The 24,626-nt window shown below is 42.9% G+C and overlaps 1 protein-coding gene across 15 annotated transcripts in view; it reads left to right on the top strand.

The window, feature by feature from the left end:
• Positions 1-24,626, top strand: part of MTCL1 (microtubule crosslinking factor 1) — a 108,570-nt gene that overhangs the window by 46,232 nt on the left and 37,712 nt on the right. For 4 of the 15 annotated variants that reach the window (XM_065053165.1, XM_065053167.1, XM_065053158.1 and 1 more), the window contains exons 4-8: positions 10,978-11,037; positions 12,870-12,947; positions 14,103-14,120; positions 16,705-18,030; positions 18,973-19,128. In XM_065053165.1, coding sequence (XP_064909237.1) covers positions 10,978-11,037; positions 12,870-12,947; positions 14,103-14,120; positions 16,705-18,030; positions 18,973-19,128 — 1,638 coding nt within the window. The remainder of the gene's footprint in view (positions 1-10,977; positions 11,038-12,869; positions 12,948-14,102; positions 14,121-16,704; positions 18,031-18,972; positions 19,129-24,626) is intronic. The other 11 variants (XM_065053171.1, XM_065053172.1, XM_065053164.1 and 8 more) reach the window with 7 other exon arrangements.

Genomic DNA, 24,626 nt, shown 5'->3' with positions numbered 1-24,626 from the left:
GAAAGCCATCAAACCCAAGTGCTGTCAGTCTTCATTTACTATCATAATAATTATCATAATAAAGTTACGGTGTACCACCTGACTAGGGTTACAAATTCCGTCACCGGAAGGGTTAGGAAATGCCAGAAGTTTCCCAAACAGCCTAATGCAGTGCAGACACGGTCCCTTCCTGCTTGCTGCCTTGTTTCAGGGCTGGTCCTGGCTGCAGTGACCTTCCTGTGCTGCTCTGGTAGGTCCTCCAGCTTCTGGAGAGTACAAGGTTTCTTGTGCAGAAGAAGCTCCTGAAAATCAGCTCTGGCTATGTGCCTGCAGCTCACCCCACACAGGAGAATGGAAATGTGGGGTGTTATTTGGCATAATGATTATATTGAAAAAAAAAAACAAAAACAAAAACAAAAACAAAAAACAAGCCAAACCAACAAACCTACAAACATGCATCTATATTGCCATTTTAGGCTTCTTGTGTTTGGTTAGGTGTCAGCGAGAGAGGCAGAGAGGAGGACAGCGGGATAAGTTCTCGGAGACGAGAAATCCTCTCCTATGAGGAGTCCTTAAAGTATAGACTAAATTGTCAAGAGGAGTGAAGAATGTTGGAAGTTATGAATTAGACTAAACAAATATGTGGGAATAATATACAGTGAGAAAAAAAGAAAAAAACTCCACAACAACACATGTCCAAGCGATGATGTCCTAATCCATTTTTGTTATGTTTCATTCATATAACAACTTAAAGTAAGACGTGATGATCCAGGTCCCTTAGTCATGTATTCTCAAATCAATATGTTGCTTGAATAAAGATTTTTGCCTTGGGTTATTGCTACTTGAGTGGTCTGGAAGCTAATCCGTTTTCTGGTTTAAAGAAATCTAAATGGGTCATCCTCTTTCTCTCTTCAATTCTGTTTTGGAAAAATAGACAGAACATTGTGATTCATAGCAAATCTATATCCAAACAAAATACAGCAGTTGGGCCCCAAACAGGATGTGTTTAGGTGGGGACAAATACCAACAAAATGGAGGCTGTGAATTCCTCCAGGTGCTGATCACTGTCACCTCCCCAGAAACCTGCACCCTGAAGCGCTGAGGCACTGCAGTGGGGAGGCTTGGGGCAGTCAGCTCCTGCATGAGGGATGGGGAATCCATCTGTCCTTCCCAGGAACCACAGAGGAGACCAAGAAGTGTTATTTCACCATACACTTTCACCTGTCTCCCTAGGAGCTGCTCTCAGAGGTCTGAGAGTTTGAAGACCCCTTCCCAGGTCTCCCTTCTCCATGTAAGACCCAGTCATGCACAATATCCCTCTCATTTTGTGCTGTGGTCCTGAGGGTCAGAGCATCCCTCTGTATCCAGAGGCAGGGACCACGAATCCCAGTAAGGAGGCGAGGCAGCTCATTTAGGCTTCAAAGCAGTGGTAGCGCATGAGAGCGCAGCCCCTGCATACTTAAAGTCACCCCAGCTCCCTGCAAGAAATGGGAACAGGTTCCCAGGTAATCATGGCCCAGCCCCAGGAGCAGGCAAAATGGTTAAGGATAGCCCAAATAACTATCCAAATGGGTGTCTCCTCAGACGTATGCTTCATACCAGAATGATTTGCTGGTAACATCTGTGGCACCCTTATAATTTTTCTGTGCATTTTTAATTTTAGTGTTTAAAGCACTGTGTTCCCACTTGGGCTTGTCATACTCATTTCCAAGCACATCTTTGTGAAGCTGTATCTGTCACATAGAGTTTTTCATTTGGTATTTACTGGGTTGCTGCTGACACATCTTTATAGACTTGTTTTACTAAGAAAATGTGGCTTTTACAGTTGTAGTCTCTCCTAACAGTTTCTTTCCCTCCTGGCCATTTCCAGCTGCACTTGGGCTCATAGGTAGCCTAGCACTTTTCTTCTATGAGGGTAACTCTTGCCCTGCAGAATGTGTTGATGGAGCAGGTGGACGTCACATTGCTGTTCCTAAAGCATTGTGTGCTTCAGCTCACCAGCGGGCTGGTGTGTTCACAGGAGCTCCATCCATCCCCTACTTGTCACCTATACCTGCCCTGGCCTGGCCTTCACCGTTTCTTAATTAAGTGCCACACTCTGGCTTGAATTTCATTCCTGTAATTGATGGCCTTGTTCATTGTAGCAGAACTGACTTTATTTGTGCTTGAACTGTGACTCCTATGGCTTGCTGAATATGGATGTCTTGGGGGTGACCCATCACCTCTTGGTAAATGATTGTGTGCGCTGAATGATGTGTAGGCAAGTGTGTCACAGGTAGTAGCTATATGAGGTTCAAAAATGTCACCAGCCACCAAAGTGTGAGTTTGCTGGCTTTTTGCTCTATTTTTATAAACCCCTTTTTCAGAGTGCCATGTCCTTAAAATTGTGAAATAATAGATGGGCAACCAAGGATTACAAGGACTATCTGGGACATGTTCGTTGGGGATCATTGCAGTTGGCCTTTAATCTCTCTGCTTCTTTAGAATTTAATTTAATACTTTGTAGAAATAGCAAGTTGCTCTAATCCAGGGGAGATTGAATATGCTTGTACTTATAGTTATCTGCTCAAGGAAAATTTTACTTTCTGTCGTCAATGTGAAAAGCAATCCCGTGGCTGTTGATTTATTAGTGCGGAAAGTGCAGATGTTGCGCAGCTCTGAATATCTTTCTCTACAAAAAGACTTCCAAAAATATTCTTTTTTTTTACAGATTCTATGAGATTTGCTCTTTACACCTATACCTTGACCACTACAGAGATTGCAGAGCTGTGCATTTTCTCCCTCTCCCAGTGCCATAAATTGCTGCAGTAACCTCCTGACATAGTATGAGCTTGGGGCTTTGCTCAGCTCCCCTCCTGTCCTTTACTAGTGCTGTCCAAATTGTGTCTAACTCTGCTTTGTCCTGTCACTTTTAAACTCTCCAGTTTGTGTCTCCAGTGTGCTGAAGGCTGTCCCAGTACTGGGACCACCAGCTATGTAGCGTTGCTTTCTAAATGTTCTTGGTGGCAGAGAATGAGCAGGCTCTATCTATGCAATTGGAGAGCAATTATCTGTCCCTGCACATACACTGCCTTCTCAGTTGCCTTCTGAAAAAAACAAACAAACAAAAAATCCCCATAAACATTTATGCCTGTAATAGATTGGCTGTGCTACAGGAAATGCCAGGCTGGATGTGCATTTATCAGCAATAAATGCTCTCGTATTGTCGTCCTTTGGGAATGTGAACTCCTGATCCCCTCTCTGAGCACTACCTGGCCTGCAGTCCCATTCCACAGAGCCAGTGCCAGATGGCTGCTCACCAGCAGCCCCCGGTTGAAAGGCCTGTGACATGACAGCAGTGCATTTGCTGCAGTCCCTCAGAAAATATTTGGCTTTTAAAGCATTTTCTCAGGGAGAAGAGGCATGGAGGAAAGTTCACCTCTGTTTTCAGGCAGTCTGCATTCAGCGTTGGGCAGTGCTGAGCAGTGAGTCGCAGATGGGTGATGGCAGAGCAGGCATGTCAGAGACTGTTTCCAAGGGTTTGTTTTCTCTAGCAGTTGTGTAGTATCCCCAGGCTTCTGCAGTAAGTGTCATCACGAGAGCAAAAAGGGGCTTTAAAATGTTGTGTGAGTTGTTTGGTCTTCTCCAGGAATTTTGCAACCCCTGTTTTTTTCCAGAGAGGCAGAGAAGAGAGCCCCCGGCAGCATCTCTGGGGCTGTCACCTCCTGGCAAGTGACACCATGTCTCTCTCAGCATGCTGAAACTTGGCCTGGGATACTGTGGGCACTAAGCATGTATCATTACATTGGGTTTTGTGGCTGAGGACAAGTACTATGCCCATTGGCAAGCTGTTTCAGGACAGGTCTATTTCTGTGTGTATATAGTGCTGGGTACGTTTTTCACGGGCTGTCTGCTACGATATAATACTAATGAGGTAATTACAGGGTCAGGCAGTGTCAGCACAGCACATACCACTTGGATTAGGCTCGGCTCTTGAACAAACCCTTTCTGAACAGGGTGCAAGCTGACGTGGCTCACGACTCGTTCTCCTAGGCCAGAAGTGGGCTGGTGCTCAGTGGCTGTGGTGCAGCTGATGTAGGGGAGTTTGGGGTGCTGCTTTTGTGTCTTGTGCTGGTGGGAAGTGGAATCATAGAATCATTGAATAGTTTGGCTGTTGGAAGGGACCTTTAAAGGTCAGCTAGTCCAGCCCCCTGCAATGAGCAGGGACATCTTCAACTAGATCAGGTTGCTCAGAGCCCCATCCAGCCTGGCCTTGAATGTTTCCAGGGATGAGGCATCTGCCACCTCTCTGGGCAACCTGGGCCAGTATTTTAGTACCCTCATTGCAAAAAATCTCTTCCTCATGTCTAGCCGAATCTCCCCTCCTTTGATTTAAAACGATCACCGCTTGTCCTGTCGCAACAGGCCCTGCTAAAAAGTCTGTCCCCATCTTTCTTATAGGCCACTTTTAAGTACTGAAAGGCCACCATAAGGTTTCCCCGGCGTCTTCTCTTCTCTAGGCTGAACAACCCCAACTCTCTCAGTCTGTCCTCACAGCAGAGGTGTTCCAGCCCTCTGATCATCTTGGTGGCCTTCTCTTGACTCCCTCCAACAGGTCCATGTCTTTCCTGTACTGAGGGCCCCAGAGCTGGACCCTGGGTGGGTGGGCAATCCCAGCTAGCACACCTTACTGTGGGCATTACAGGTGTAATATAGTGGGAGATGGAGAAGGGGAGGAAGGGCAGCAAGCCCCTGCTGTGGTCAGAGCTGCTGCGGCTCCTGCCTGGCAGGATTGTGAGGGATGTGTGGCTGTGGGTTCCTTTTCTGGCACAAGGGTGGGAGTGAGGTGGTGCCATGGCAGAGGTTTAGCAAGTGTGCCTGTGGTGTGGGGTGAATGGATGGGCACAGCATGGGGAATTCACATTTAATAGCTGCACAAATGGAGGGGTGACAAGGCTTGCAGGGACATGTTTGCTCATGGCACATCAGTGTGACAGCACTGGTGTAGCAAGAGGGGGAGAAGCAGTGCTGTCTGCAGCAATCTGCCTGGCTTCTTTTTGGTTTTCTTCCTGTGAAATAGGACCTCCTCCCCCAGAAAAAATAAAGAAAAAAATGAAAGTCTGGTCTCATTGTGCTCATTGTGTTATAATTTTCTTTATATATTGTGACACATGTGATGCAATTTGAATATTTTATGTGTTAACAAAACGGGACAGACAAAGACTTTTCAAATACGTTTTAATGAATTTAAGAAGCTATTAAGGAAAGTGTTTGGGCAGAAGCACTGTGTAAGACAGTGATAACACCAGTGAGGGTTCAGGATCTCAGCTGTCTGTTGCAGGATTTTGTTTATTATATTAATAACAATTACTACATCACCATGCTATAATTCTTCACCAATTCTTACTATAAAGATTATTAAGTAATTATCATATTAATAAACACGATTCTGTTAGTTTCAGGTCCCCTTGTCAGCCTCCACTGACCAAATATTAAATGATATGTTTTGAGCTGGACACAGAAACAGCCCAGCTGTCTCACGTCCACCCAGGAGCTGCTGTCTCACCTTCCAGGGCTTCAGACAGTGGGTGCAACCCTGCTGCTTCCCTCCTCACAGCACACTCCCAGACTTGTCACACCAAATTATTTGCAGACACCAAACCAGCTAATATCACAATAGTAGCAGTCCACATGCAAAAGGCACTGGGAAGCCATGAGAGACAGACGGTGCCATGTGTTAGTAGTAAGAGGAAAAAGAAAGAGTCTCCTCCAAAGCCCCTATTCATAAGCTTAGCACAATAGAGTAATGCAGCGTTAGGGAAATTCAAGCTGGTGCTGAAAGCTAGTGTGCTTTGCTGCTTTTTACTCAAGGGATGGCTTTTATCATGAACTGTAAGGCTTATGATATTTCAGACATGGCTTGCTTTGGTAGGTCATGTGAATGATGAATATCGCAGTATTTAGAGGTTTCTAGTAAATGAAATGCACATGGGAATGAATGCAGATATAGATCATTTGCGTCAAACCCAGCTTTATCAGGGTTTGGTGTGATATCTTTTTCAAGGGCCTACAGCAATTGAAAAGCAATTAGAATTTCATTGTATTTTCCAATTACATTAACTGTCCCATAGATCTGTATGAGAGTCCACATGGAAAAAGCTGCCATCGTACTTTAACTGTGCAGTCATTGTAACACAGAAACATGGGATGGTGGCAAAATAAAACTGAAGTTGGACACCTGGTATTTAGAGACACTTCAGGCCTTAAGAAAGAATGGAAAGCCACCCTGTCCTGCCACTGAAAGAAGGGCTGTTGCTACAGAAATGGGAAAAATGCTTCATTTTTCCAAAATGGGCAGGTAACAGTACTGGAAAGGAGATTTCAGAAAGCCGCAGTGTGATAGCTGAAAGCTGCCTCTCCTAACGAAACAGGTTTTAGTCATGTTTCTTCAGTGGAGCATTTGTTAGAAGATTTTAATAATTAGTGGTTTGAGAGTGACAGAGCTCTGCACAAAAGATTTGTCTTTATCTACCAGACTGGGCAAGTGGGGATAGCTCTAAAGCAGTGAGATGAAGGGGTATCATGCACCCCCTCAGTGTCAGGGTTTGGCAAGTCCAAAGCTACAAGAAGTTGAGAAGGAAACTGCCTGCAATGACTAGCAGAACTGGATTTGTGTGGATGGGTCTTGCCAGAGAAGGAGCATGGAGATCTCCTACTTTTTTACATCCTCTGCCATATTCTTCCCATGCAGTCCTGCACAGTGCCTGGCAAATGCTTGCAGTGAGGCGTTCCTGAGCAGTGATTAGTGATGCAATTGACAAATGCTGGTTTACATCACTTGGGGATAAATCCGCCTTCTGACCATATGTTACAAGTGCATGTGGTTTTCTTCCGATTCACATTCATGCCAAGCAGAATTGCCTTCATTTAAATCACTGGTGTTTCTTGGAGTGTAACCACTACCAAGGAGTTGGTCCATTTTCAAGACATTTGAATCAGTCATATGGTGTGGCGTAGAGATTATGTCTCTCTGGATGTTTTGTTCATTCTTGAACATGAGGGGATTCAACAGCTAGCAAGAAGTTAGCTCTTATTATGAAATGCCAACATGCAACTCTGAAACTGTTAGCCTTGCAGATGCCCACAATCTGAAAGCAACCTCCTTAACCTACTTCTGTACCTTAGAGCAAGTGGGTTTGGTCTTCGTTCTTTTTATTTTTTAAAGCACTGTCCAATCTCTGACAGGCAGTATTTTCTAATGAATGCAAACGAAAATTGGGATTATCCATTTCAAAGCAATCAGTACCAAACCATCGTTGCACACAGACCATTTATACAGCTCATAAGCCCCAGTGTTGCTCGTACATAATTCCTCACACATCACAGTGATAGAAATTGCCTTCGGGGCCAGGCTTTCCAAGGCAGCCTCTCTGTTTCTAAGGTGCAGACATTGCCACTTCAATGGCTGACTACTTGATTTTGCAGGTTCAATTTGATGTGCATATGATAGCAAACCCACGCTTGCCTGGAGATGCCAGACAGCACCCAAAATTACTTGCTCCTCTTAATAGCAGTGACTGAAATGACAGACTGGCAGCTCTGAGGGACTCTTGGTTCTCTCTTCTTATTTTCCAAGTCCTTCTCTACTGCCGCCTGTTCACAGCTCTTTTCTCATTCTACTCAGCACTTGCCTCGGTATGAAAACTTGGGGTATATCATGTGTTTACATGTATGGTTGCTCTTAACTCAAACTTCGTTCCCACATCTAGTTCAACTTCTGATTCCAGTGCATTGACTCCTGCTTGGTGTTCCCCAGAAGAGAAGCCTCTCTCACTTCTCAGTTTGCAGGACTTTTCTGGACCTGTTAAAAATGAAATTCACCAAAAGATACAAATTATCTCTTCCTGTCCATGCTAGGGTCCTAGGGAAAGTAAAAATAATTGTGTCTCTTTCTGCTGTTAATATTGTAGTTGCTACAGCTGATAATCTTCTGAGAAGTTTAACTTTTAAAACATTGGGCAATTTATTACCCCCCATGTATTAGCTCTCCTTGGTAGCCAGGAGGTATGGTGACAAACTGCAGTGAAACTGTGAAGGTAGAAAATGTTTGGCAAGTAACCTTTTTCCTAAGAGACTATGTTAACAAAAGGACTAATAAAATCACTGAAGGACTTTTTGGTAGACGGCCAACCCTGGCCCAACCCTGGGTCGCCTCTTGAGTATAAAAAGTAGTACAGAAATGTTCCTTCTAGCATGAATTCAGATCAGCTTCTGATGCCGATCTCCTGTCTATTAAAGAGAAATGCTCCTTTATTGAACCATTTTACATTTTAAATCATTTAAGCTTGTAGTGCGTTCCACCTACTTCTTGCAGGGACACCCTCTGCCCTCAGTCCAACTACCAGCCATACTGGTTGGTGTTTTGTGCACAGGTGCAGCCTGGTCCCACAGTGGTGAAATCAAGATCTTGCGCTCAAATACGGCTTGGGGTGTTTTGGCCCGGCAGTCCCTTGTTGCCACACCTGTGTTTCTAGTCCTCCACTGACACGTGGGAGGGAGGTTCTCCCCTGTAATCTGCTGGAAGCCCCCAGAGGTAAATACACCATCCTTTTTATTACAGCAAGGACAGATGCAGCCTAAGGTTGAGTCTCTGTCTTACAGAAATACAAAGCAATCTCCCAGCCAAGCAGTGATTAGAAGGTTGTTCTTAGGCAAATCCGAACAGGACAGTGTGAAAATGCTTAAAGCCAAGCCTCATCTATGGCCTTATGGTACAAACTTGTTAGTCGGGATTTGTGAAATCCATTTTTTCAGGTAGGAGTGCTGCTTACAGCTTCCAAAGCTAGATCCCTACCTGCTTGTTTCTCAGCCTGTGATCCATGTGTCCTACATTTTAATCCTAGATTTTAATTCCCTTCCCCTTATTTTCCAAGTATTATTCTGTATAGCAGAGCAAAGGCTTTGTTACTTTCACTTACACAGCATAGCCCATGTGTTTATATCACCTAGCTTCTCCAGTTCCATGTTTCTAAATAGAACCTTTTGCCTATAGGCAAGAGAGAGCAAGAGGTTTTTAGGCTTTGACATGAGGTTTTGTATTTCTGACACGATTGGTAGCTGTTTGCTACAGTCGTCTGTTGAGGCCTCTGCCGACATTGGTAGACTCATCCCTGACTCTAAGGACTTAGAAATTCAATGCAGCAACCGGACAACCTCCTCTTGCTCAAAATACTCTTGCTTGAACTCACATGGAAAAGCAGAGAGTGTGAGGACCAGTACTGCGACCCAGCTAACATGCTGGGGCATGATGCTGATGACTGAAGACTGCTTTCAGTTACATATCCACTGCTAGAATAACACCGCATTTAAAACAAAAAAGAGGAAAGAGTAACTGTTTATCCTGGTTAAGCTTGTATAACAGGTTTTCATATGATGTTTTTAGCGCTGAAAGTATTTTTTCATTAAACTGTTTCAGTATCCAGAAAAAAAAAAAAAAGAAAAAAAAAATCTCTTACTCAGCTTCGTTAGTTATAGGAAATCACTGGATTAAAGTTGAAAGCAGATTAGCAAAAATAAACTGTAGTATGTCTTGGGCATATGGTGCCACATATGAATGGGTTTTAACTACTTAACTGTGTATAACAAAGACCAGAAGGAGAGATTTGTCTTAACGTACAATAATTATAAATTGCAGTAGCTGCGTAGCTTAACAGTCAGAAACCACAAAGCCACGGAAAGCTTTCGGTTAGGATTTGCAGGGTGTGTGTTTGCCTGTCCCTGAGTTCACGCTGCATTTTCTGCCAGCTGATGGCTGGGCACGAGGCTGGGCTTAGCTAATTAACAGGATGCCTCTCCCTTCCTCTTCGCTGGGCTCATGGTTTGCAGTGCTGGGTTTGTGTGGATTACAGAGACCAGGATTTAGCCCATCAGATGCAGGAGCCAGCGCTGGTCCAGGCACGCTTCCCCACCCCATGGGCTAGAGGGAAGGCATGCTGTGGGCATGCCCGTGGCAGCCTGGGCTTCGCCTCAGCTGGAAGTTGTCCCCCACAGAGAAAATATAAACAGAAGTAGTAAATAAAAGAGGCAATAACATCAGGGTGATTGCTGGGGAGTATCAGCCTTCAGTCTCCGGGTGCAGACAAAGCGATATGGCCAGCTTTGAATTCAGATGACTCAGTTGTTTCTAGCTTCCCGCTTTTTTTACCTAATATCTGTCATTCCCCTCTGACACTTCAACGTACAAAAGTCAAATTCATGCCATTTCTAAATAGATCCAGCTCACATCAGTTTGAACTTGGTCCTGAGGCACAAGTCAGTGCAAACATTGGTAACATCCTGATGGTGTTCCAATCCCTGCTTCTTAGGAAAACTCCTTTTCCATTTGGGTGCTGAGCAGCTTCTGAAAACCAAGCAGTGGTGTTGACATAATTTCCATGTCTTAAAAAAATGCTTATAAAGGGATATAAAGATTTGCAAAGGAAACCAAATTCAATTTGTAAAGTAAATTCAGAAATACCTGGTCTTTATTTGGGCTCCTCAGTATGTTGGCTGGCAAGCTTTAACTAATAATGTTACACCACATAGCTAAAACATGCACATCCTTCCCTTTTTTGGGGGTTGCTTTCTTCTGAGGTTTTCACAATGTGTTTCACATCCACTGTGAGTAACATTCTTGGACTTCTGCCCTGCATTAATCAAACATAAATCATTGCCCCATGCAAAAAGAAAGTTTTGCCAAAAATTGTGGTGGCCCAAAGGAGAAGAAGAGAAGGTTACTTATTTTTCCTCTGTGAACTGTCAACTAATTTTTTTTTTGGTGGGAAGTTTTGTGCATTGAAAATTTACTGACAAGGCCCTGATCATCTTGTTTTTTTAGTGATTAGTACAAAAAATTAAATCCCCAGCTGCCCAGGAGAATATCCTTGCTTTCTCCCCAATTAGTTTTACGGTAGTGAGCTCTGCTAAACTTGCATGCTTTCTGCTTAGCTTTTCACTAACTCTGTGTTGCTTCTATTGCAGAGTTCCCTGAAGAGAAGAGGCAGCAGAGAAATGCACAAAGAAAAAAAGACGTTTACCCAGGTATGGTTTTCAAGACTACGATTTTGAGCAAAATCACATGATAAAACTGAAGATTTCTTTTTACCGGTGTCGACAGGGCCATCAGGTACATTAACTAGAGTGCAATTAGGCCTTAATCTACTGAGACCTCCCAGAGATAATGTAGAAGCAATTTAGGACACAAGTGTGATCTCTAAACCGTGCAGCTTCTTGGTCTCATTGTGCTTCTATCCATAGATCCAGGCTGCGGGTTTTCTACAAGAACACCTTGCCTCACAAAGTAATTGTATCACAGCTTAGGGACTAACTAACTAAATTTATACACAGTGCCAAAGATTTTGTGCTAATGAGCATCTTGGCAGTGAATGCGGTTGACACGCTGCAATGACACCTCGTGAGCTCTGGTGTTGCAGCCCTGGGTTTGATCTCTCTTGGATGTTGGGGGGCCAGCGTGTGAATTTGTGCTCCCCCAAAGCTGAGATACAAGGCAGACCCTAAGCTACCCACTCAGTCTCCCTCTAGACACCAGTTTTATTGAAATCCTGTAGGCTGATCTTTCTCAGGGAAGCAGTCTGTCCAGTTTCGTCTGCTTTTTGTGCTGACTGTAGGAGTTAAAGCTTCTCCCAGAGCCCGTACAGTTGCTGTTTATAGCCAGAGAGATGTGGATATTGTTTCACCTAGCTGCAAAAAGAGCCAAGAGAGACATTGTCCCTTCATCAGAGAAAGGTTGCACCTCCCCTGCCACCCCCTTGGCAGGCACAGTCTATGCAGCTGGGACCCTAGGGGTCTTCTCTGGATCAATGGAGTCTTAAAATTCATTGATTTGTAATAATAACCATAATAAATCATTACAACATGTTGCACTTGAGTGGGTAGGGCGGGCAGCTGAGTGGGTAGGGTGGGCAGATGGGGGGCTCATGGTGGCCAGGGTCTGGAGCCGCCTTTCCCAGGGCACAGCAAACCAAGCCTCCCTGCCAAGCTAATACAAGCCTGGCTTAATCAGACCTTAAAATGGGGCACTGGGCTTTCTGTGTGCAATGCTTGCTACGGAGAATTATTTAAGTCATCAGTCAGGTCAGAGAATTTGTTTTTCTGCAAGTCAGTAAAATACACAGATGAAATATACACACACACACACATATATATATGCCCAAACACATGCAGATTACAGATGAAGCTATATGAACACAGAGTTGTGTCCGCTGGGCCTTGTGGGTGGCTCTGTCCTTCCTTTCCTCATTCCTGGAAATAAAGAGCAGTGCATAGGGAATGGATTCCTTATGCTTGCTTCCTCGACCCAAATTCAGGCATTAACAGCAGCTGTAGTTTGCCTTGAAGGACCTTAAAAAGGACTTCACTAAATTATCCGAGTAGCCCTGGGTCAGCTCTGCTCCGCTAATAACGTGGGGAAGTAACCCCAGAAACCACCTGGGGAAAGAAAACCCTTTACACTCTACACACAAGTTGTAACTCGTGCAAGCAAAGGATTTGGACATGGCCTAACGAGGTAGGTACAAACACAGCCAGGGAGCTTAAAAATGCTGTTCTTCAGGGACAGCCACCCTAAATACCTAAAATAAGTAAAATATCCATTACATATTTTGTGAAAAGCAACCACAAACTTAGATTCTGTGCATCTGCATACTAACAGATATGTGTGGCATATGGCAAGACCAACGCTTTTACTTACTGGGAGCTCATCATGAAAATTAGCTGGAACGTCACACCCACCACAGGGCACACCAACTAAATAATACCTGTGAAACTGATTGTCTTGAAGTCGTGTAAAAGCAGAATTCATAGTCGTGCTTACCCACCTCTAGCAGTATTGAAGAAAAAAAGTTTTTGTTCAGCAGAATTGCAAAACGGAGCTTCTTGGAAAATACCAGGCACCAGGCAAAACACAAAGAAAAGTGGTTCTCCAGCGCAAGGTAGGAGTGCTGGCACTCAGCCAGATGCTTGGGTGCTGGTCGTACTGCCCTGTCGTCAGACTTGCAACCCCAAAACCGCTTGCCCATCTTCTGCCTGGCAGTTCCCTTGAGACGGTGGTGGTGGTACAGGAGATGGCGTTGGTCTCTATCTATCTTTGTGTCTTCTTGCCAGAAAAGAAATATCGTATTTGGAAATTTTTGATCAGCTCTTCATTCTCATCACATCATTTATGTTGCATAATGAATTTAAGTTCATTTCTTTCCTTTAAGTTTCTTTTCTTTATCTCCACATTCTACATTTGTCTTAATTAGACAGCAGACTCTGTAGGGAGGGATCTGCTTTTTTTCTTTCTGTTTTTTTTTTTTTTCCATTAACATCCCTCTGAAGTGCCGTGCAGAGCCATGGTGCTATTGCAGGCAGATAATCACAATCAGTAATCATTAATACCCATTTATCCTTAATGATATCTTAAAGTCTGTGACAAGCACCATGACATATCTTTCTATACAGTCTGCTCTGCGTACACTTTTTAAGAAATGATGTGTAATATGGTCAGGTTGCCATAGCCCAGACTCAGCCTCTGGAATTCAAGCCTCTTGTTCCTCCAAAAAGATGAAAATACTATTCTCCTTTTTTCCCCCCTCACCTTTCTTTTCATTCCTGATTTAACTAATAATGAGGTATGCTTAATTTTGGTGATTTGGCCTCTCCTTAGTTTGCCTTATATGTCAGAACTCTACTTGCCTGCCTGGGTGTCTCACCCTCTTGTTGTTTCTACTTGTTTTCAACTGATCAAGAAATCACTGATATTTCTGTACACAAAGTTTCCGAGGGACAGACGCTTGAAGGATAGAGTCCTACCCTTCTGGCATGCTTAGATCTGGCTGATAAATCTCTCCTGACCATTCTTTTCCTTTGGAAAAAAGCTGTCCGCGGAATGGGATTTTCAGTAGTCATGATCCCTGGCAGAGAAGCAGGGAAGATCTAGAGCTTTCTCACCTTTCCAGATGGGATCCATATTTAGTAGGCAAGATTAACATCCATCGGCTCTGTTGTTTGTAATGAGGCTTGTGTTTGTTTAATGAAAAAAATCTTTGTTTCAGCTCTTGTGAAAAACAAAACTTACAAATGTAATCCTTTTTTTCTTTTCATAGACAAAACCTAACAATAAGGTAACGCTGTTATAAGAAGTTAATGGTGATTTTGTCCTGCTATAATAATGTACTAACTCCACAGATGCATTGAGTCGTGCAGTGATGCCAAGCAAAAACATTGGGGCCCTGACCTCGAACTCGTTGAAGCCCTTCCTTTTTCTTCAAAGGCTTCAAAATGCTGAGTGCCTTGTCCTGAGTGTGACTGGGTGGCTGTAATGTATATTGTGTGAAACACAGTGGGTGTCAGGCTGGAGCCCCCTCTGAGCCCCAGGAAGGAGCTCCCAGCTTGGGGAGAGGGGTGCGAGCAAGCTGGTCCTTCCCCACCAGCACCAGCATCAGTCCTGCAACCAGGCAGGGAGGTGCGAGGCTCCAGCTAGTGTCACTGATGGCTGGGTGTTTGCAGCCAGGGGCAGACAAGAAGTGCAGTGAAAAGTGCTGCATTACAAAGATAGAATGAGGAAAATGTCAGATGTTGTTATTTCTAAGCTATTAACAGGTAAATAAATAGACTGGAGTAATCACACCACCTCTGAGCTCTGATGTGCGGCACTGGTCTGGGTGTAACTTTCCTTCCTTGTGATTTTTTATTTCCCTAAAAGCAAAGCCTACAGCTGCATGGATAAACTGATTCTAGATGAGGGGGAAAAACAGAGGTAATGTAATGTGCAGCCCTCACCAAAGATGATACTTTAATCATACAGCTTTATCCAGACAGGGTAACCAAAATTCAGAGTGACTCCAAGTGGAGGCTTCAGGGAGTTTTGCCAGATTTAAATCTGATACTTAATTTGCAGATTTCAGTTATAAAGACAAGAGCAATTTGCAAATATATGCATGAAAAAGAGGTGTGTGTATGTGAGGAGATGACAGAAAGAAAGCTGATCTTCTAGAGGCTCTGCATCTAATCACTAATATGCACCTTGATTGTATTAATACAAAACTCACATTTCTGGTGCTAGAAACGCGATGGCCAGAGTTTTAGTCAGTTTCAGTCAGATCAATGGATTGCAATTGTGGTTGACTCCTGGCTATCACTGGAAACCACATATTAACAGAAACAGGGTTTTGTTTACCTCTCTCATATTATTAACATTTAAGATAACTTTGTTACTATTTAGTATTTTAAAGTTCCAACCTGTGCCAAGCAGAATCAGTAAGAAAGCTGAATTCAGAAGTATACAGCCAATTACTTTTGTGGCTGTTTAGGTATTAATAGTTGAAAGTAAGACTTGATTAGAATATATCTAAATTGAGTGGGGTGAAATTAATCTAGGTAACATAAAAGAAACTATTACCCATGTACAAGGATGTGTGCTATATAAATTAAATAATTTCCTCAGATTGCTGAGCCATAATTAGTTTGCTAAATATCTTTATTTTTTTAATACCCTGATCTAAGTGGATGATTAAAGTCAGTCATGTTTTCTCCTGGACTTGGTTGCCATTGTTAGGAATTATAACAAAATGGTGCTTGTGAAAGATAACAGTGGTCCTGAGACTGAATGAAGTTTCCATAGATAATTGCACATATGTCCACATGGCCTACCAACAATGATGAAATCTGCTGTCTCAAGAGATCATCTTTCAAAGCCTGCCTTCCATTATACTGCTAATGCTGATAAATGTGGCTCTTACAAGGCCAAGTGCCTGTATCTCCATGACAATTCATGAAAGTGATTCATGCAAGGAAATGGTTTGTCAGCTTAGAATTTGCTTAACCCTGTCTCTTACTTGAGCACAATACACACTGGACTTTTCATTTGAGCTGAGATGTGCTGCTTTAAAACGCCCAACACACACAAAAAAATTGAACTCTCATTCAATACCCTGGTCCTTCCTGAAAAACGCAGGTTTTCCTGTGAGATGGATTTGGATGTAACTGCGGTTTAATGAATTTTTCTTTCCTTTTTCACATATTTTCACCAATCTCCCATGTGAACAGTTGCCCATACCAGAAACAGTGATCACAGCCTGGTTCATCCTAATAATAACAGCAGCAGAGACAGAAGTAGTGCTTCCTATTCAGAAGGTGTGTTAGGCACTCTGGCTAGTTCACAGCATTGTGAGATCCAGTACTAAAAGTCTTAACTTTTCAAGGCAACTCTACATCTTAGCACACTTTTTCTGTGCTTTCTAGCGGAAGGAGCCCAAGACATGGGATTATGATGAGCAAATTAATCTGAGTAGTCTTTGTTTCATGATGCTAAAAGGGAGCAAATGTATCATTAAACATAAATGGAACAGAAAGTGCCGATAAATCATGGCATCTTTTCATTCAAGTAATTCTTATTTTCCACAAAATTTGCTCACTATTTGAGATAAACTAAGCACTGTGTTGGCACTCTTGCATCACTTGCACGGGCACACCGATTTTTTTTTTTATTTTTTCCCCTCTTTAACACTGGTCAAGCTGCTTTGCCAATTTAACCAGGACCAAGCCGTGAAATGTGTCAGCTGTGTGGTTTGCGCAGGTCTGTGTGTGTATCATTTGCATACCTAACAGATACAGCTCAGAGGGTAGGGAGGTAGAGATTTCAGAAGGTGAAGAACTGATTGCACTTCTAATAAAATCTTTTTTGGGGGGGGCGATTATTCTTGGCAGGAGGACAGTGCTGATTTGAAGTGCCAGCTCCAATTTGCCAAAGAGGAGGCAGCACTGATGCGTAAGAAGATGGCCAAACTGGGGAGGGAGAAGGACGAACTGGAGCAGGAGCTCCAGAAGTACAAGTCAATCTATGGAGACGTGGACAGTCCCCTGCCTACTGGGGAAGCAGGGGGCCCACCCAGCACCAGGGAGGCCGAGCTGAAGCTTCGTTTGAAGCTGGTGGAGGAGGAAGCCAACATACTGGGCAGAAAAATAGTGGAACTGGAGGTGGAGAACAGGGGGATTAAGGCTGAGATGGAGGATATGAGGTGCCAGTATGAAAAAGAGTGTCTCAGCAGGGACCACATTTCAAGCATTCCTACCTCGCCCTATGGTGACTCCGTGGAGTCAGCCACAGAGCTGCGCCGGCATCTGCAGTTCGTGGAAGAGGAAGCAGAGCTGCTGAGGCGGTCAATCTCTGAAATCGAAGATCACAATAAGCAGCTAACAAACGAGCTGAACAAGTTCAAGTTCGAGCCAGGCCAGGAGTCGGGCTGGTTGGATGATGCAGCGTCCAAGTGCGGCGGCACCTTGCAAGAGGAGCTGAAGTCGGCCAGGTTGCAAATCAATGAGCTGAGCGGGAAAGTGATGAAGCTCCAGTATGAGAACAGGGTCCTGATGTCCAATGTCCAGCGTTACGATCTTGCTTCTCACCTGGGCCTGCGCACTTCTAGCCCCAGGGACAGCGATGCCGACAGTGATGCTGGAAAGAAGGAGAGTGATACTGAAGAAGGTCGCCCACCCCAGCCAAAGAGAGAGGGGCCCATCGGGGGTGAGAGCGACTCTGAAGAAGTTTATGAGAAGACATCAGGTTTTGGGAGCGGGAAGCCATCAGAAGTCAGCGACCTGTGCTCTGCCGAGCTCATAAGGGTGAAAGAGGACACTGAGTCTTTAATTAACATCAAGCGCGAGGCTGAGCGACTCGAAAGGACCGTGGACCGCCTTATCACTGATACGGACAGCTTGATTTATGATGCAAAGGTGCACGTAACCAGCAACTCATCCACCGAGCAGGATTTCAAAAGTGGTGAGGGAATGGGAGAGGATAAGCATGAACCGGAGCTTCTGGACACCATCAACTCCAGGATGAAAGCTTTCCGGAAGGAGCTGCAGACCTTCCTGGAGAAGGTTGATCACATTGGGGAGGGCCTTAAGGAGCAGATGGAGGACCTCTCCCCTCTTCCCCATCTCACAGAGTCTTCCAGTTTTCTATCCACGATGACATCCATGTCTCGAGACTCTCCCATTGGTAACCTTGGGAAGGAGTTAATCACCGACTTCCAGGTAGGTCGGCCCCTTGTTTGCCTTCTCTCTATTTATTGTTTCTCTTTCTTGCTAGCATCGCCACCCTAGAGCTAATTTTCCTCACAGCTGCTTTGTTATGATTTCAGACCCGCAATGTATTAAAGTGTGTAATGTTAAACACTTTATAGGTTTTTTCTTTTGTTTGTTTGCACAAGTCCTTTGATTCAGAGGCGGTTCCTCATGGCAAAAAGGCTAATCCACTGGTCCTATAGAGATCTGTCTTCTTTTTGTCTGTAACAGCAGTGTTTCCATGTGAAAGAGGAGATTAATTTAAAAAATATAAAATTCTGATGAATGTAAATTAGCCTTGCTAAGAAATGTGAGGAGGTCTTCATTATGCTCTCTCATAAAAGGGTCAGGCGTGTTCTCAAAAACCTTGCCAAAAGAACCCAACCAAATGCAGTTTTCTAAGTGATATGTTTTGAAAAGCCTGCTTACAGCTCACTCCCCTAACCGAGCAGCGAGTGAGAAGCTCTGTAGCCAGCGAAGGACTGCCTTGCCTAAAGCCTTGCCCATGGGCGCATGTCTAAACTGCCACCACTGCCACACTGGATATGGCTTTTCTGCACAGCACAAGTAAGGAAGGAAGAGCCTTGTGTCCCGTATCCTTCATGACTTATATGCTTGCTGTTGGTTTGACTCATGCATCCTCATTGCATGCGCCTCATAACCAGTGTTTGCATTCTTTTTTCCTCTCTTTCTCTTTTTTGCTTTTCAGATGTTTCAGCCCATCATTTTGCTCATCCTCATTTTGGTTATGTTCTCTTCACTTTCTTATGCCACTGTATTTAAGTTGGTTTTTCTGTTCACGCTTTTCTTTGTCTTGTAGTTTTTCAGTCGTCTACTTTACCCATTTTTGTTTTCTTTATTCCCTTCTGTCCTTTTGTTTTCTTTGTTATAAACCGCCCATGCACCTAACAGTCCAAACTGAGGGATCAGATGACGTGGCAGCTCAAACAAGATCGTGGAGAGGAGCGAGAGATTCACCACCAGCGAGCCACCACCGACCCACACCGCAGAGCTGATGGAGACATTAAACTCTACAGGCCAGGAGACAAGGGCTGTTTCAGTCTAGAGGTCAGCAAAGCAGCCCGTCTTACTCACTGCCTCCTGCTACCTTAGCCAGGAGATGAGTAACAGGAGCCAGGGTTTGGGGGAGTAAATTGGACCAAACACAGCACCCCTGTTGTAAAATTTGTGGTTGACCTTTTTTCCCCCTTCCAGTTTCAGAGAAGCAAATTGGTCCTGATTTTGGACTTGTCACTCTGTTCCCAGTAGCTTTGCTACGTGGGAAAATATGGCTCAGGGACCCCTTACAATTGAGTATAGTGATGAAGTATCTCTGGAAGAGGTAATTCCAAATGTGAGATCATGCTTCTCTGACTCCAGATTTCACCTTGTTGGATATTTTAAGTCTGGAAAGTCTACAGACAGAAACCACTTTGCGTTTTGCCTGGCAGTAGTCTGCACAGGAGGGGGTTTGATGCTGGTGTGCATGATGATTCTCAACAGGGAACACAGCACCCTGCAGCTTCTAAAGAAAAACATATTTAAAGCAGAATTCTCCATTGTTTGGGTTGTTGTGTAATTTTCCATTCATCAAAAACATCAATCCGTTTTTATTTAACTCCTCATCCATGCAGAGGCCATATCCGCCTCAGTAAACATCTCCTTAGCTGCTTTCTCATGAACATAGGTTGTCCAGACGCTACAACTGGTCCTGAAGAAAACAATTTCTAATCTGTCTCCATAAAGGAGATCTTGGAGCATTTGAAAACTTTTCTGCTGACCACTGGGAAGCCAAATCCACCTTGAAACTGTGGTGGCTAGAGGAGCTTCTAGTGAGAGATGAGTTTTAACGTTTTTAGTTCTGAAGATACATGCAGAGGCCTTAGTATATCTGAAAAACCGAGTTGAGTCTGGGAAAAGTAGAATGCTGGCTGAGACAGCTGGGTTTGTGAGTAAGCAATAACAAGGACTAAAGTGCAGGAATAGGAAGAGAAAGCTTCAGGGTGGCTGGTAGCCAAGTGGCTCAATGCTGTGTTGAGTGTCAGAGTGGCCCTTCATTTTAACACAGGTAATTCTTTGCTGCTTTTGTTTTGGTCGTTTTAAACTATCTTGTCAGTGCTGAGTTTTGGTAGTATTAGAAAAACTAATTGGTTGAGCAGCTTCTCTTTCAACTTCTCACTTGGACCCGTGATAATAAACCTCAGGAAGGATATCTGATAAACCCAGGACACCGTAAGTCTCTCACTGCAAGGTGAAGTCTTTCTTACCCACCTGTGAACAATAAGGTAGAGAAACCTTGCTGTTGAATGTGGATCCTTTTGGTTAATAGTTATGGTAGACTTAGGTCAGAAAATGACCACAGTAAATGTTTACAATATTTCTGCCTAAGTTCTGTCATCTTATTAATTCCCTTACCTTAGATGAGCCTTCTTGTTATATTAATTCTTGTATATGTGAGCCCTCTTAGAATTAGGAGTTTGGGTAATTTTAGCACATATTTTTTAATTTTCCCAGGATGGGACAAAATGTAAACTGTACAGCAAACGGTGTTTAAACAAAGGATGGAAGTTTTCATGCCATAGCCTGACAAGGAACAAGCCAATAATTATAATCAATGGTAGGGAATATCCAGCTGAGTTCCAGATGTGATCAAAAGATGAGCAAGTTCAAATAGCCAAACCTCAGAAAATGTTGAAGACTGAGGTGTTTGTTTCAGGGAAGTTTACTTAAGCAACAAATAATATTGCACTGCTTTATGCTGAAATATTTCAGTGGGTGGACAGCCAGTTCAAATCTTGTAATCTGTAAGAGTCAAACCCAAGTGAAGCAGAAGATTCCTACAAATAATTTTGTATGGTGTCATTTTCAGTATTTTCTTTTTTAATTTTCTGCACCACATTAGCTAAAACTACCGTGATTTTTTGTGCCAGATGAATGAGCAGGAAAAAATATTATTCAAATACGACAGGTTTATTTTTTTAATTACCACAGAAATTTCAGGTGGAGGCTCAAACCTTTTAATGCACACAGCAGAGACGACTACACATAAGCCGTTGTCTGCTTTAACTTATAAAGTGAAAATACGCACACTGGCCAGTGGATAACATTGATTGATGATCTTCTTGCTATGTATGAGAAGCATGAAAAGAACACATTTTATTTCAGTGAGGCAAATATTTTATTTTTAAGCAAGCAAACCCATTTTTCTAAATTCATTTTTCCCAAGCTGAATTTTAAATGTAAATTTTCCCAAGCGATGCTGAGTAGCTTCCATTTAGCCATTTCTCCTATTTTTAAAAATGAGCATCGTGGGAGCCTAATTATTTGATTAAACAAAATAAATGCAGACTGACTTGTGCTTGAAACTACCCTGTAGCCTAGCTGTAAACATCTGCCTTTGTTTGGGCTTTGCACTACAGTTGTTAGTGCAACAGTATTATTAGAATGTATTTGCATGTTAAAGAGATGAGTTAGAGTCACAGTCCAAGGGAAATTATATCTTGAAATTGCCTTAAGAGCAGAGCTTTGTTTTCTTGCTGAAACAAGCCATTCAGCTGCTGTTGCAGAAGGTTGGAGCCCATTGGGGTGGATGTTTGATCCATTATTCATGATTTTAGCAGAACCGGGTTATGGTGGGAGAGGGAAATCATTCTTTACCATCCAAAGAAAAAGCGAGTGAACAAGTGAGAATTGCCCTGACTAAAAGGCACAGAGGAGCTGAAAAAGCTAACACAATGCTTCATGAAGCAAAGGCCCAGCACAAATCAAAGGATTACTATGGCAACAAATGGGAACCAGTGGGAAAAATGGTAAATAATTTTTCGTTTGGTGAATTTTACCCTTTTTACCAATGGAATATCCTTTATCGAAAGGCAACTTCCTTAAGCAGTCTCCTCCTGTTTATTCAGAAAAAAAAAAAGAAAAAGAAAAATACATTCTGGAGAAGAAAAATATCACTCTTTCAAATGACTAAATGTAGTTTGTTGCCTGATGCTCTAAAATAGAGCTGGATCTCCTAGCTCTGATTGTTCCTTCAGAGGGTATCAGTTCTGCCCTTACTTGAGTAAGTGCATATCACCGAAGGCAAAGGCGCTCATCTTTGCATTTCCGATTTGGATTGTTTTCATACATGGCTTTTAAAGACTTATGTATTTTTTCTGTGTAGAAAAATGTAACAAATCTCTGACACTCACAGGTTATGGAAAAAGAACCACTGAAGTTAATTCACTTAAAAGGAACAAGTTGTCACCAGAGAATCCAAATAAAAGTTGGTAGGGTAGACAAGGAGAGCATGTCTTAAAAGGCAAGTCTTCCACAAGGTCTAGGAATAAGTAGGAAGAGCTCACACTGAAGGATAATTTCTTTTAGACCATTCTTAATCTGTTCATCCATTTCCCTTACTTATTGTGCCCATAAGAAATATAAAACATCTCTATTACTCTAAGTTAATGGCTGGGCTAAGTGAGAGCCAACCTGATACAGTGATATGTAAGTTAGGTAAGTCACTTCACTGCCTGCTTTGAATCAAAACTTTCGTATGCATCCATTTTGGACATGTGAGGAGAATTTCAGTGTATATTTTGAATGTTCTCTTTTTAGCTGTTTTTGGAGTATTTGTGCTCCTGTGCAATTTTCACAATTCCACGTGAGAGCTGTTCAGCTGGATGGCTTTCACAGTAACTCCCAGACATGTGCTGAAAATTTACACGTCCTTTTCTCTTGGCCTGATTTAATATTTTGTTTTCCCAGAAGGGAAGCAGTGAATATTTAATACATTGTGACTTTTCTTTCTTCTGAAAAAAAAAAAAAAAAAAAAGAGGACCACAAAGAAAGTTGTATCTCTTAGTGTCTACTATTCCTTCAATGCAAAGTTGTGGGAAGAAGAAAGATAAACTACTCCTCTCAGTATTCCTTCCCACCAAGATTAGGGGCAGCAAGAATAATTTACTTTGATGAATTATATTCTTTCTTACTATGCAAGACTCCGTAAAGGTTGACAATACAATGGTTTAAAAGACCCTTTATGATGTAAATCTGGATATGCCAGTCCTAACCGAACTCAGTGAGACTTTGTATACTACCCATACAATGAGATGGATTTAAAATATTTGGAGTAAAGTGTTCTGTGTTTTCTCAAAATCAGAGACTTTCCACATAAGCACAGACAAATAACCACACAACTGCCTATTGTACACCAGCAAATGGAATATACATAATTTGTATTTAAGGGGTGAGAAGAAGAATGCATCTTCAGAAGCAGTCTCTGAGAACTCAGTTAGATATGTATTGCATGTAAAAAGTAATACAAAAGGCACTGGAAGTTCCTATCTAGTCTGGTTGAATGTGTGCATGCAATGGTCAGCTGTCATGTGTAAAAAAGTAGCAGCTTTTAGACTGTGTGATCAAATGTAAGGTCCAAATATCAAAGCATTATATAATTAGTTGAGCAGCACAAAAGGGTCATCTTTTGGCTTCCTGGGATTGCACACAAATGCTAAAGAGCATCTTTCTAGCCTGCCTCCTCAGGCCTTATTTTGCTCCACCCCTTTGGAAAGAAAAAAAAAAAGGCTAAAAAGAAAGATTCCATGAAACCTGATGCTCACAGTTGCTGCAGGCAAATAGAGATTGCATGGATTTCGTGGAGAAAAAAGACAAGAAAAACCCAGCCATACCTCATGGTGCATGGCAATCATGTTAAATCAAGTCATGGCAGAAATGTGGGATTGTGCCAACTGGAAAGTAACCTGAAAAGCCTTCAGTACGCTGAGCAGGGCAGAAGGGGATCAGTGTGATGAGGGAGTGGCGGTGAAGCCCCCAAAGCATAGGTGACTTTTCTCTGAACATCCCCTTGAGGTAAAGACATAAGCATGGATTAACTTGTTCTGGAATGATAACAGAAGGATTTGGCACTGTCTGTCCGAGAGGATGGGGGCGGCAGGAGATCTGGAAGTACAATAATTGGGATTCATGGGAAACTGTCAGTGTCTCTTGAGCTGGAGATGAAGTGCAGCTGTTTCTGTGGTGCTGTGATGAAGTGGCACTAGCTTGTAGTTCCCATTATATTGTGTTTGTATGTCTTGTTGTAGTGAGTTCGTGTCACGTAGTGAGTTTCTGTGGTGTTAGTATGTTGTGTGGTGGCCATTATATTCGGGGTGTTTTCCGTTCTTCCTCATGTAGCACATTCATTAATGAGAACAGAGGAAACTAAGAATGGAAGTTAACAGGTTATCAATTTTGTGTTCATTTTGTAGCAGTGTTGTTTTCAAAAACAAAACAAAACCACAGTTGTGCCACAGACTACACCCTGCTGATTATATGATAGGGGCCTGATATCCACATATAAATATGTAGATGTCTGTCAGTGCAGTAGCAATTACCTCATCTGCGTATACAAATATCACATGATGTAATTGTACATATTCTTCATTCACGATCCAGATGTTTGGCAGCAATCTATTAGGCACTTAAGCAGCCTTACCTCCTTTGATTTGAGCAGTACTAATTCCAATGCTTCTGGTAGAAATTATATTATATGAAATAATAGATTACAAAGAGTCGTCAGGTTG

Source organism: Columba livia, chromosome 2, assembly GCF_036013475.1.
Source record: "Columba livia isolate bColLiv1 breed racing homer chromosome 2, bColLiv1.pat.W.v2, whole genome shotgun sequence".
Lineage (NCBI taxonomy): Eukaryota > Metazoa > Chordata > Aves > Columbiformes > Columbidae > Columba > Columba livia.
Note: the sequence above shows the minus strand (reverse complement) of the source record. Positions and strands in the feature narration are given on the sequence as shown.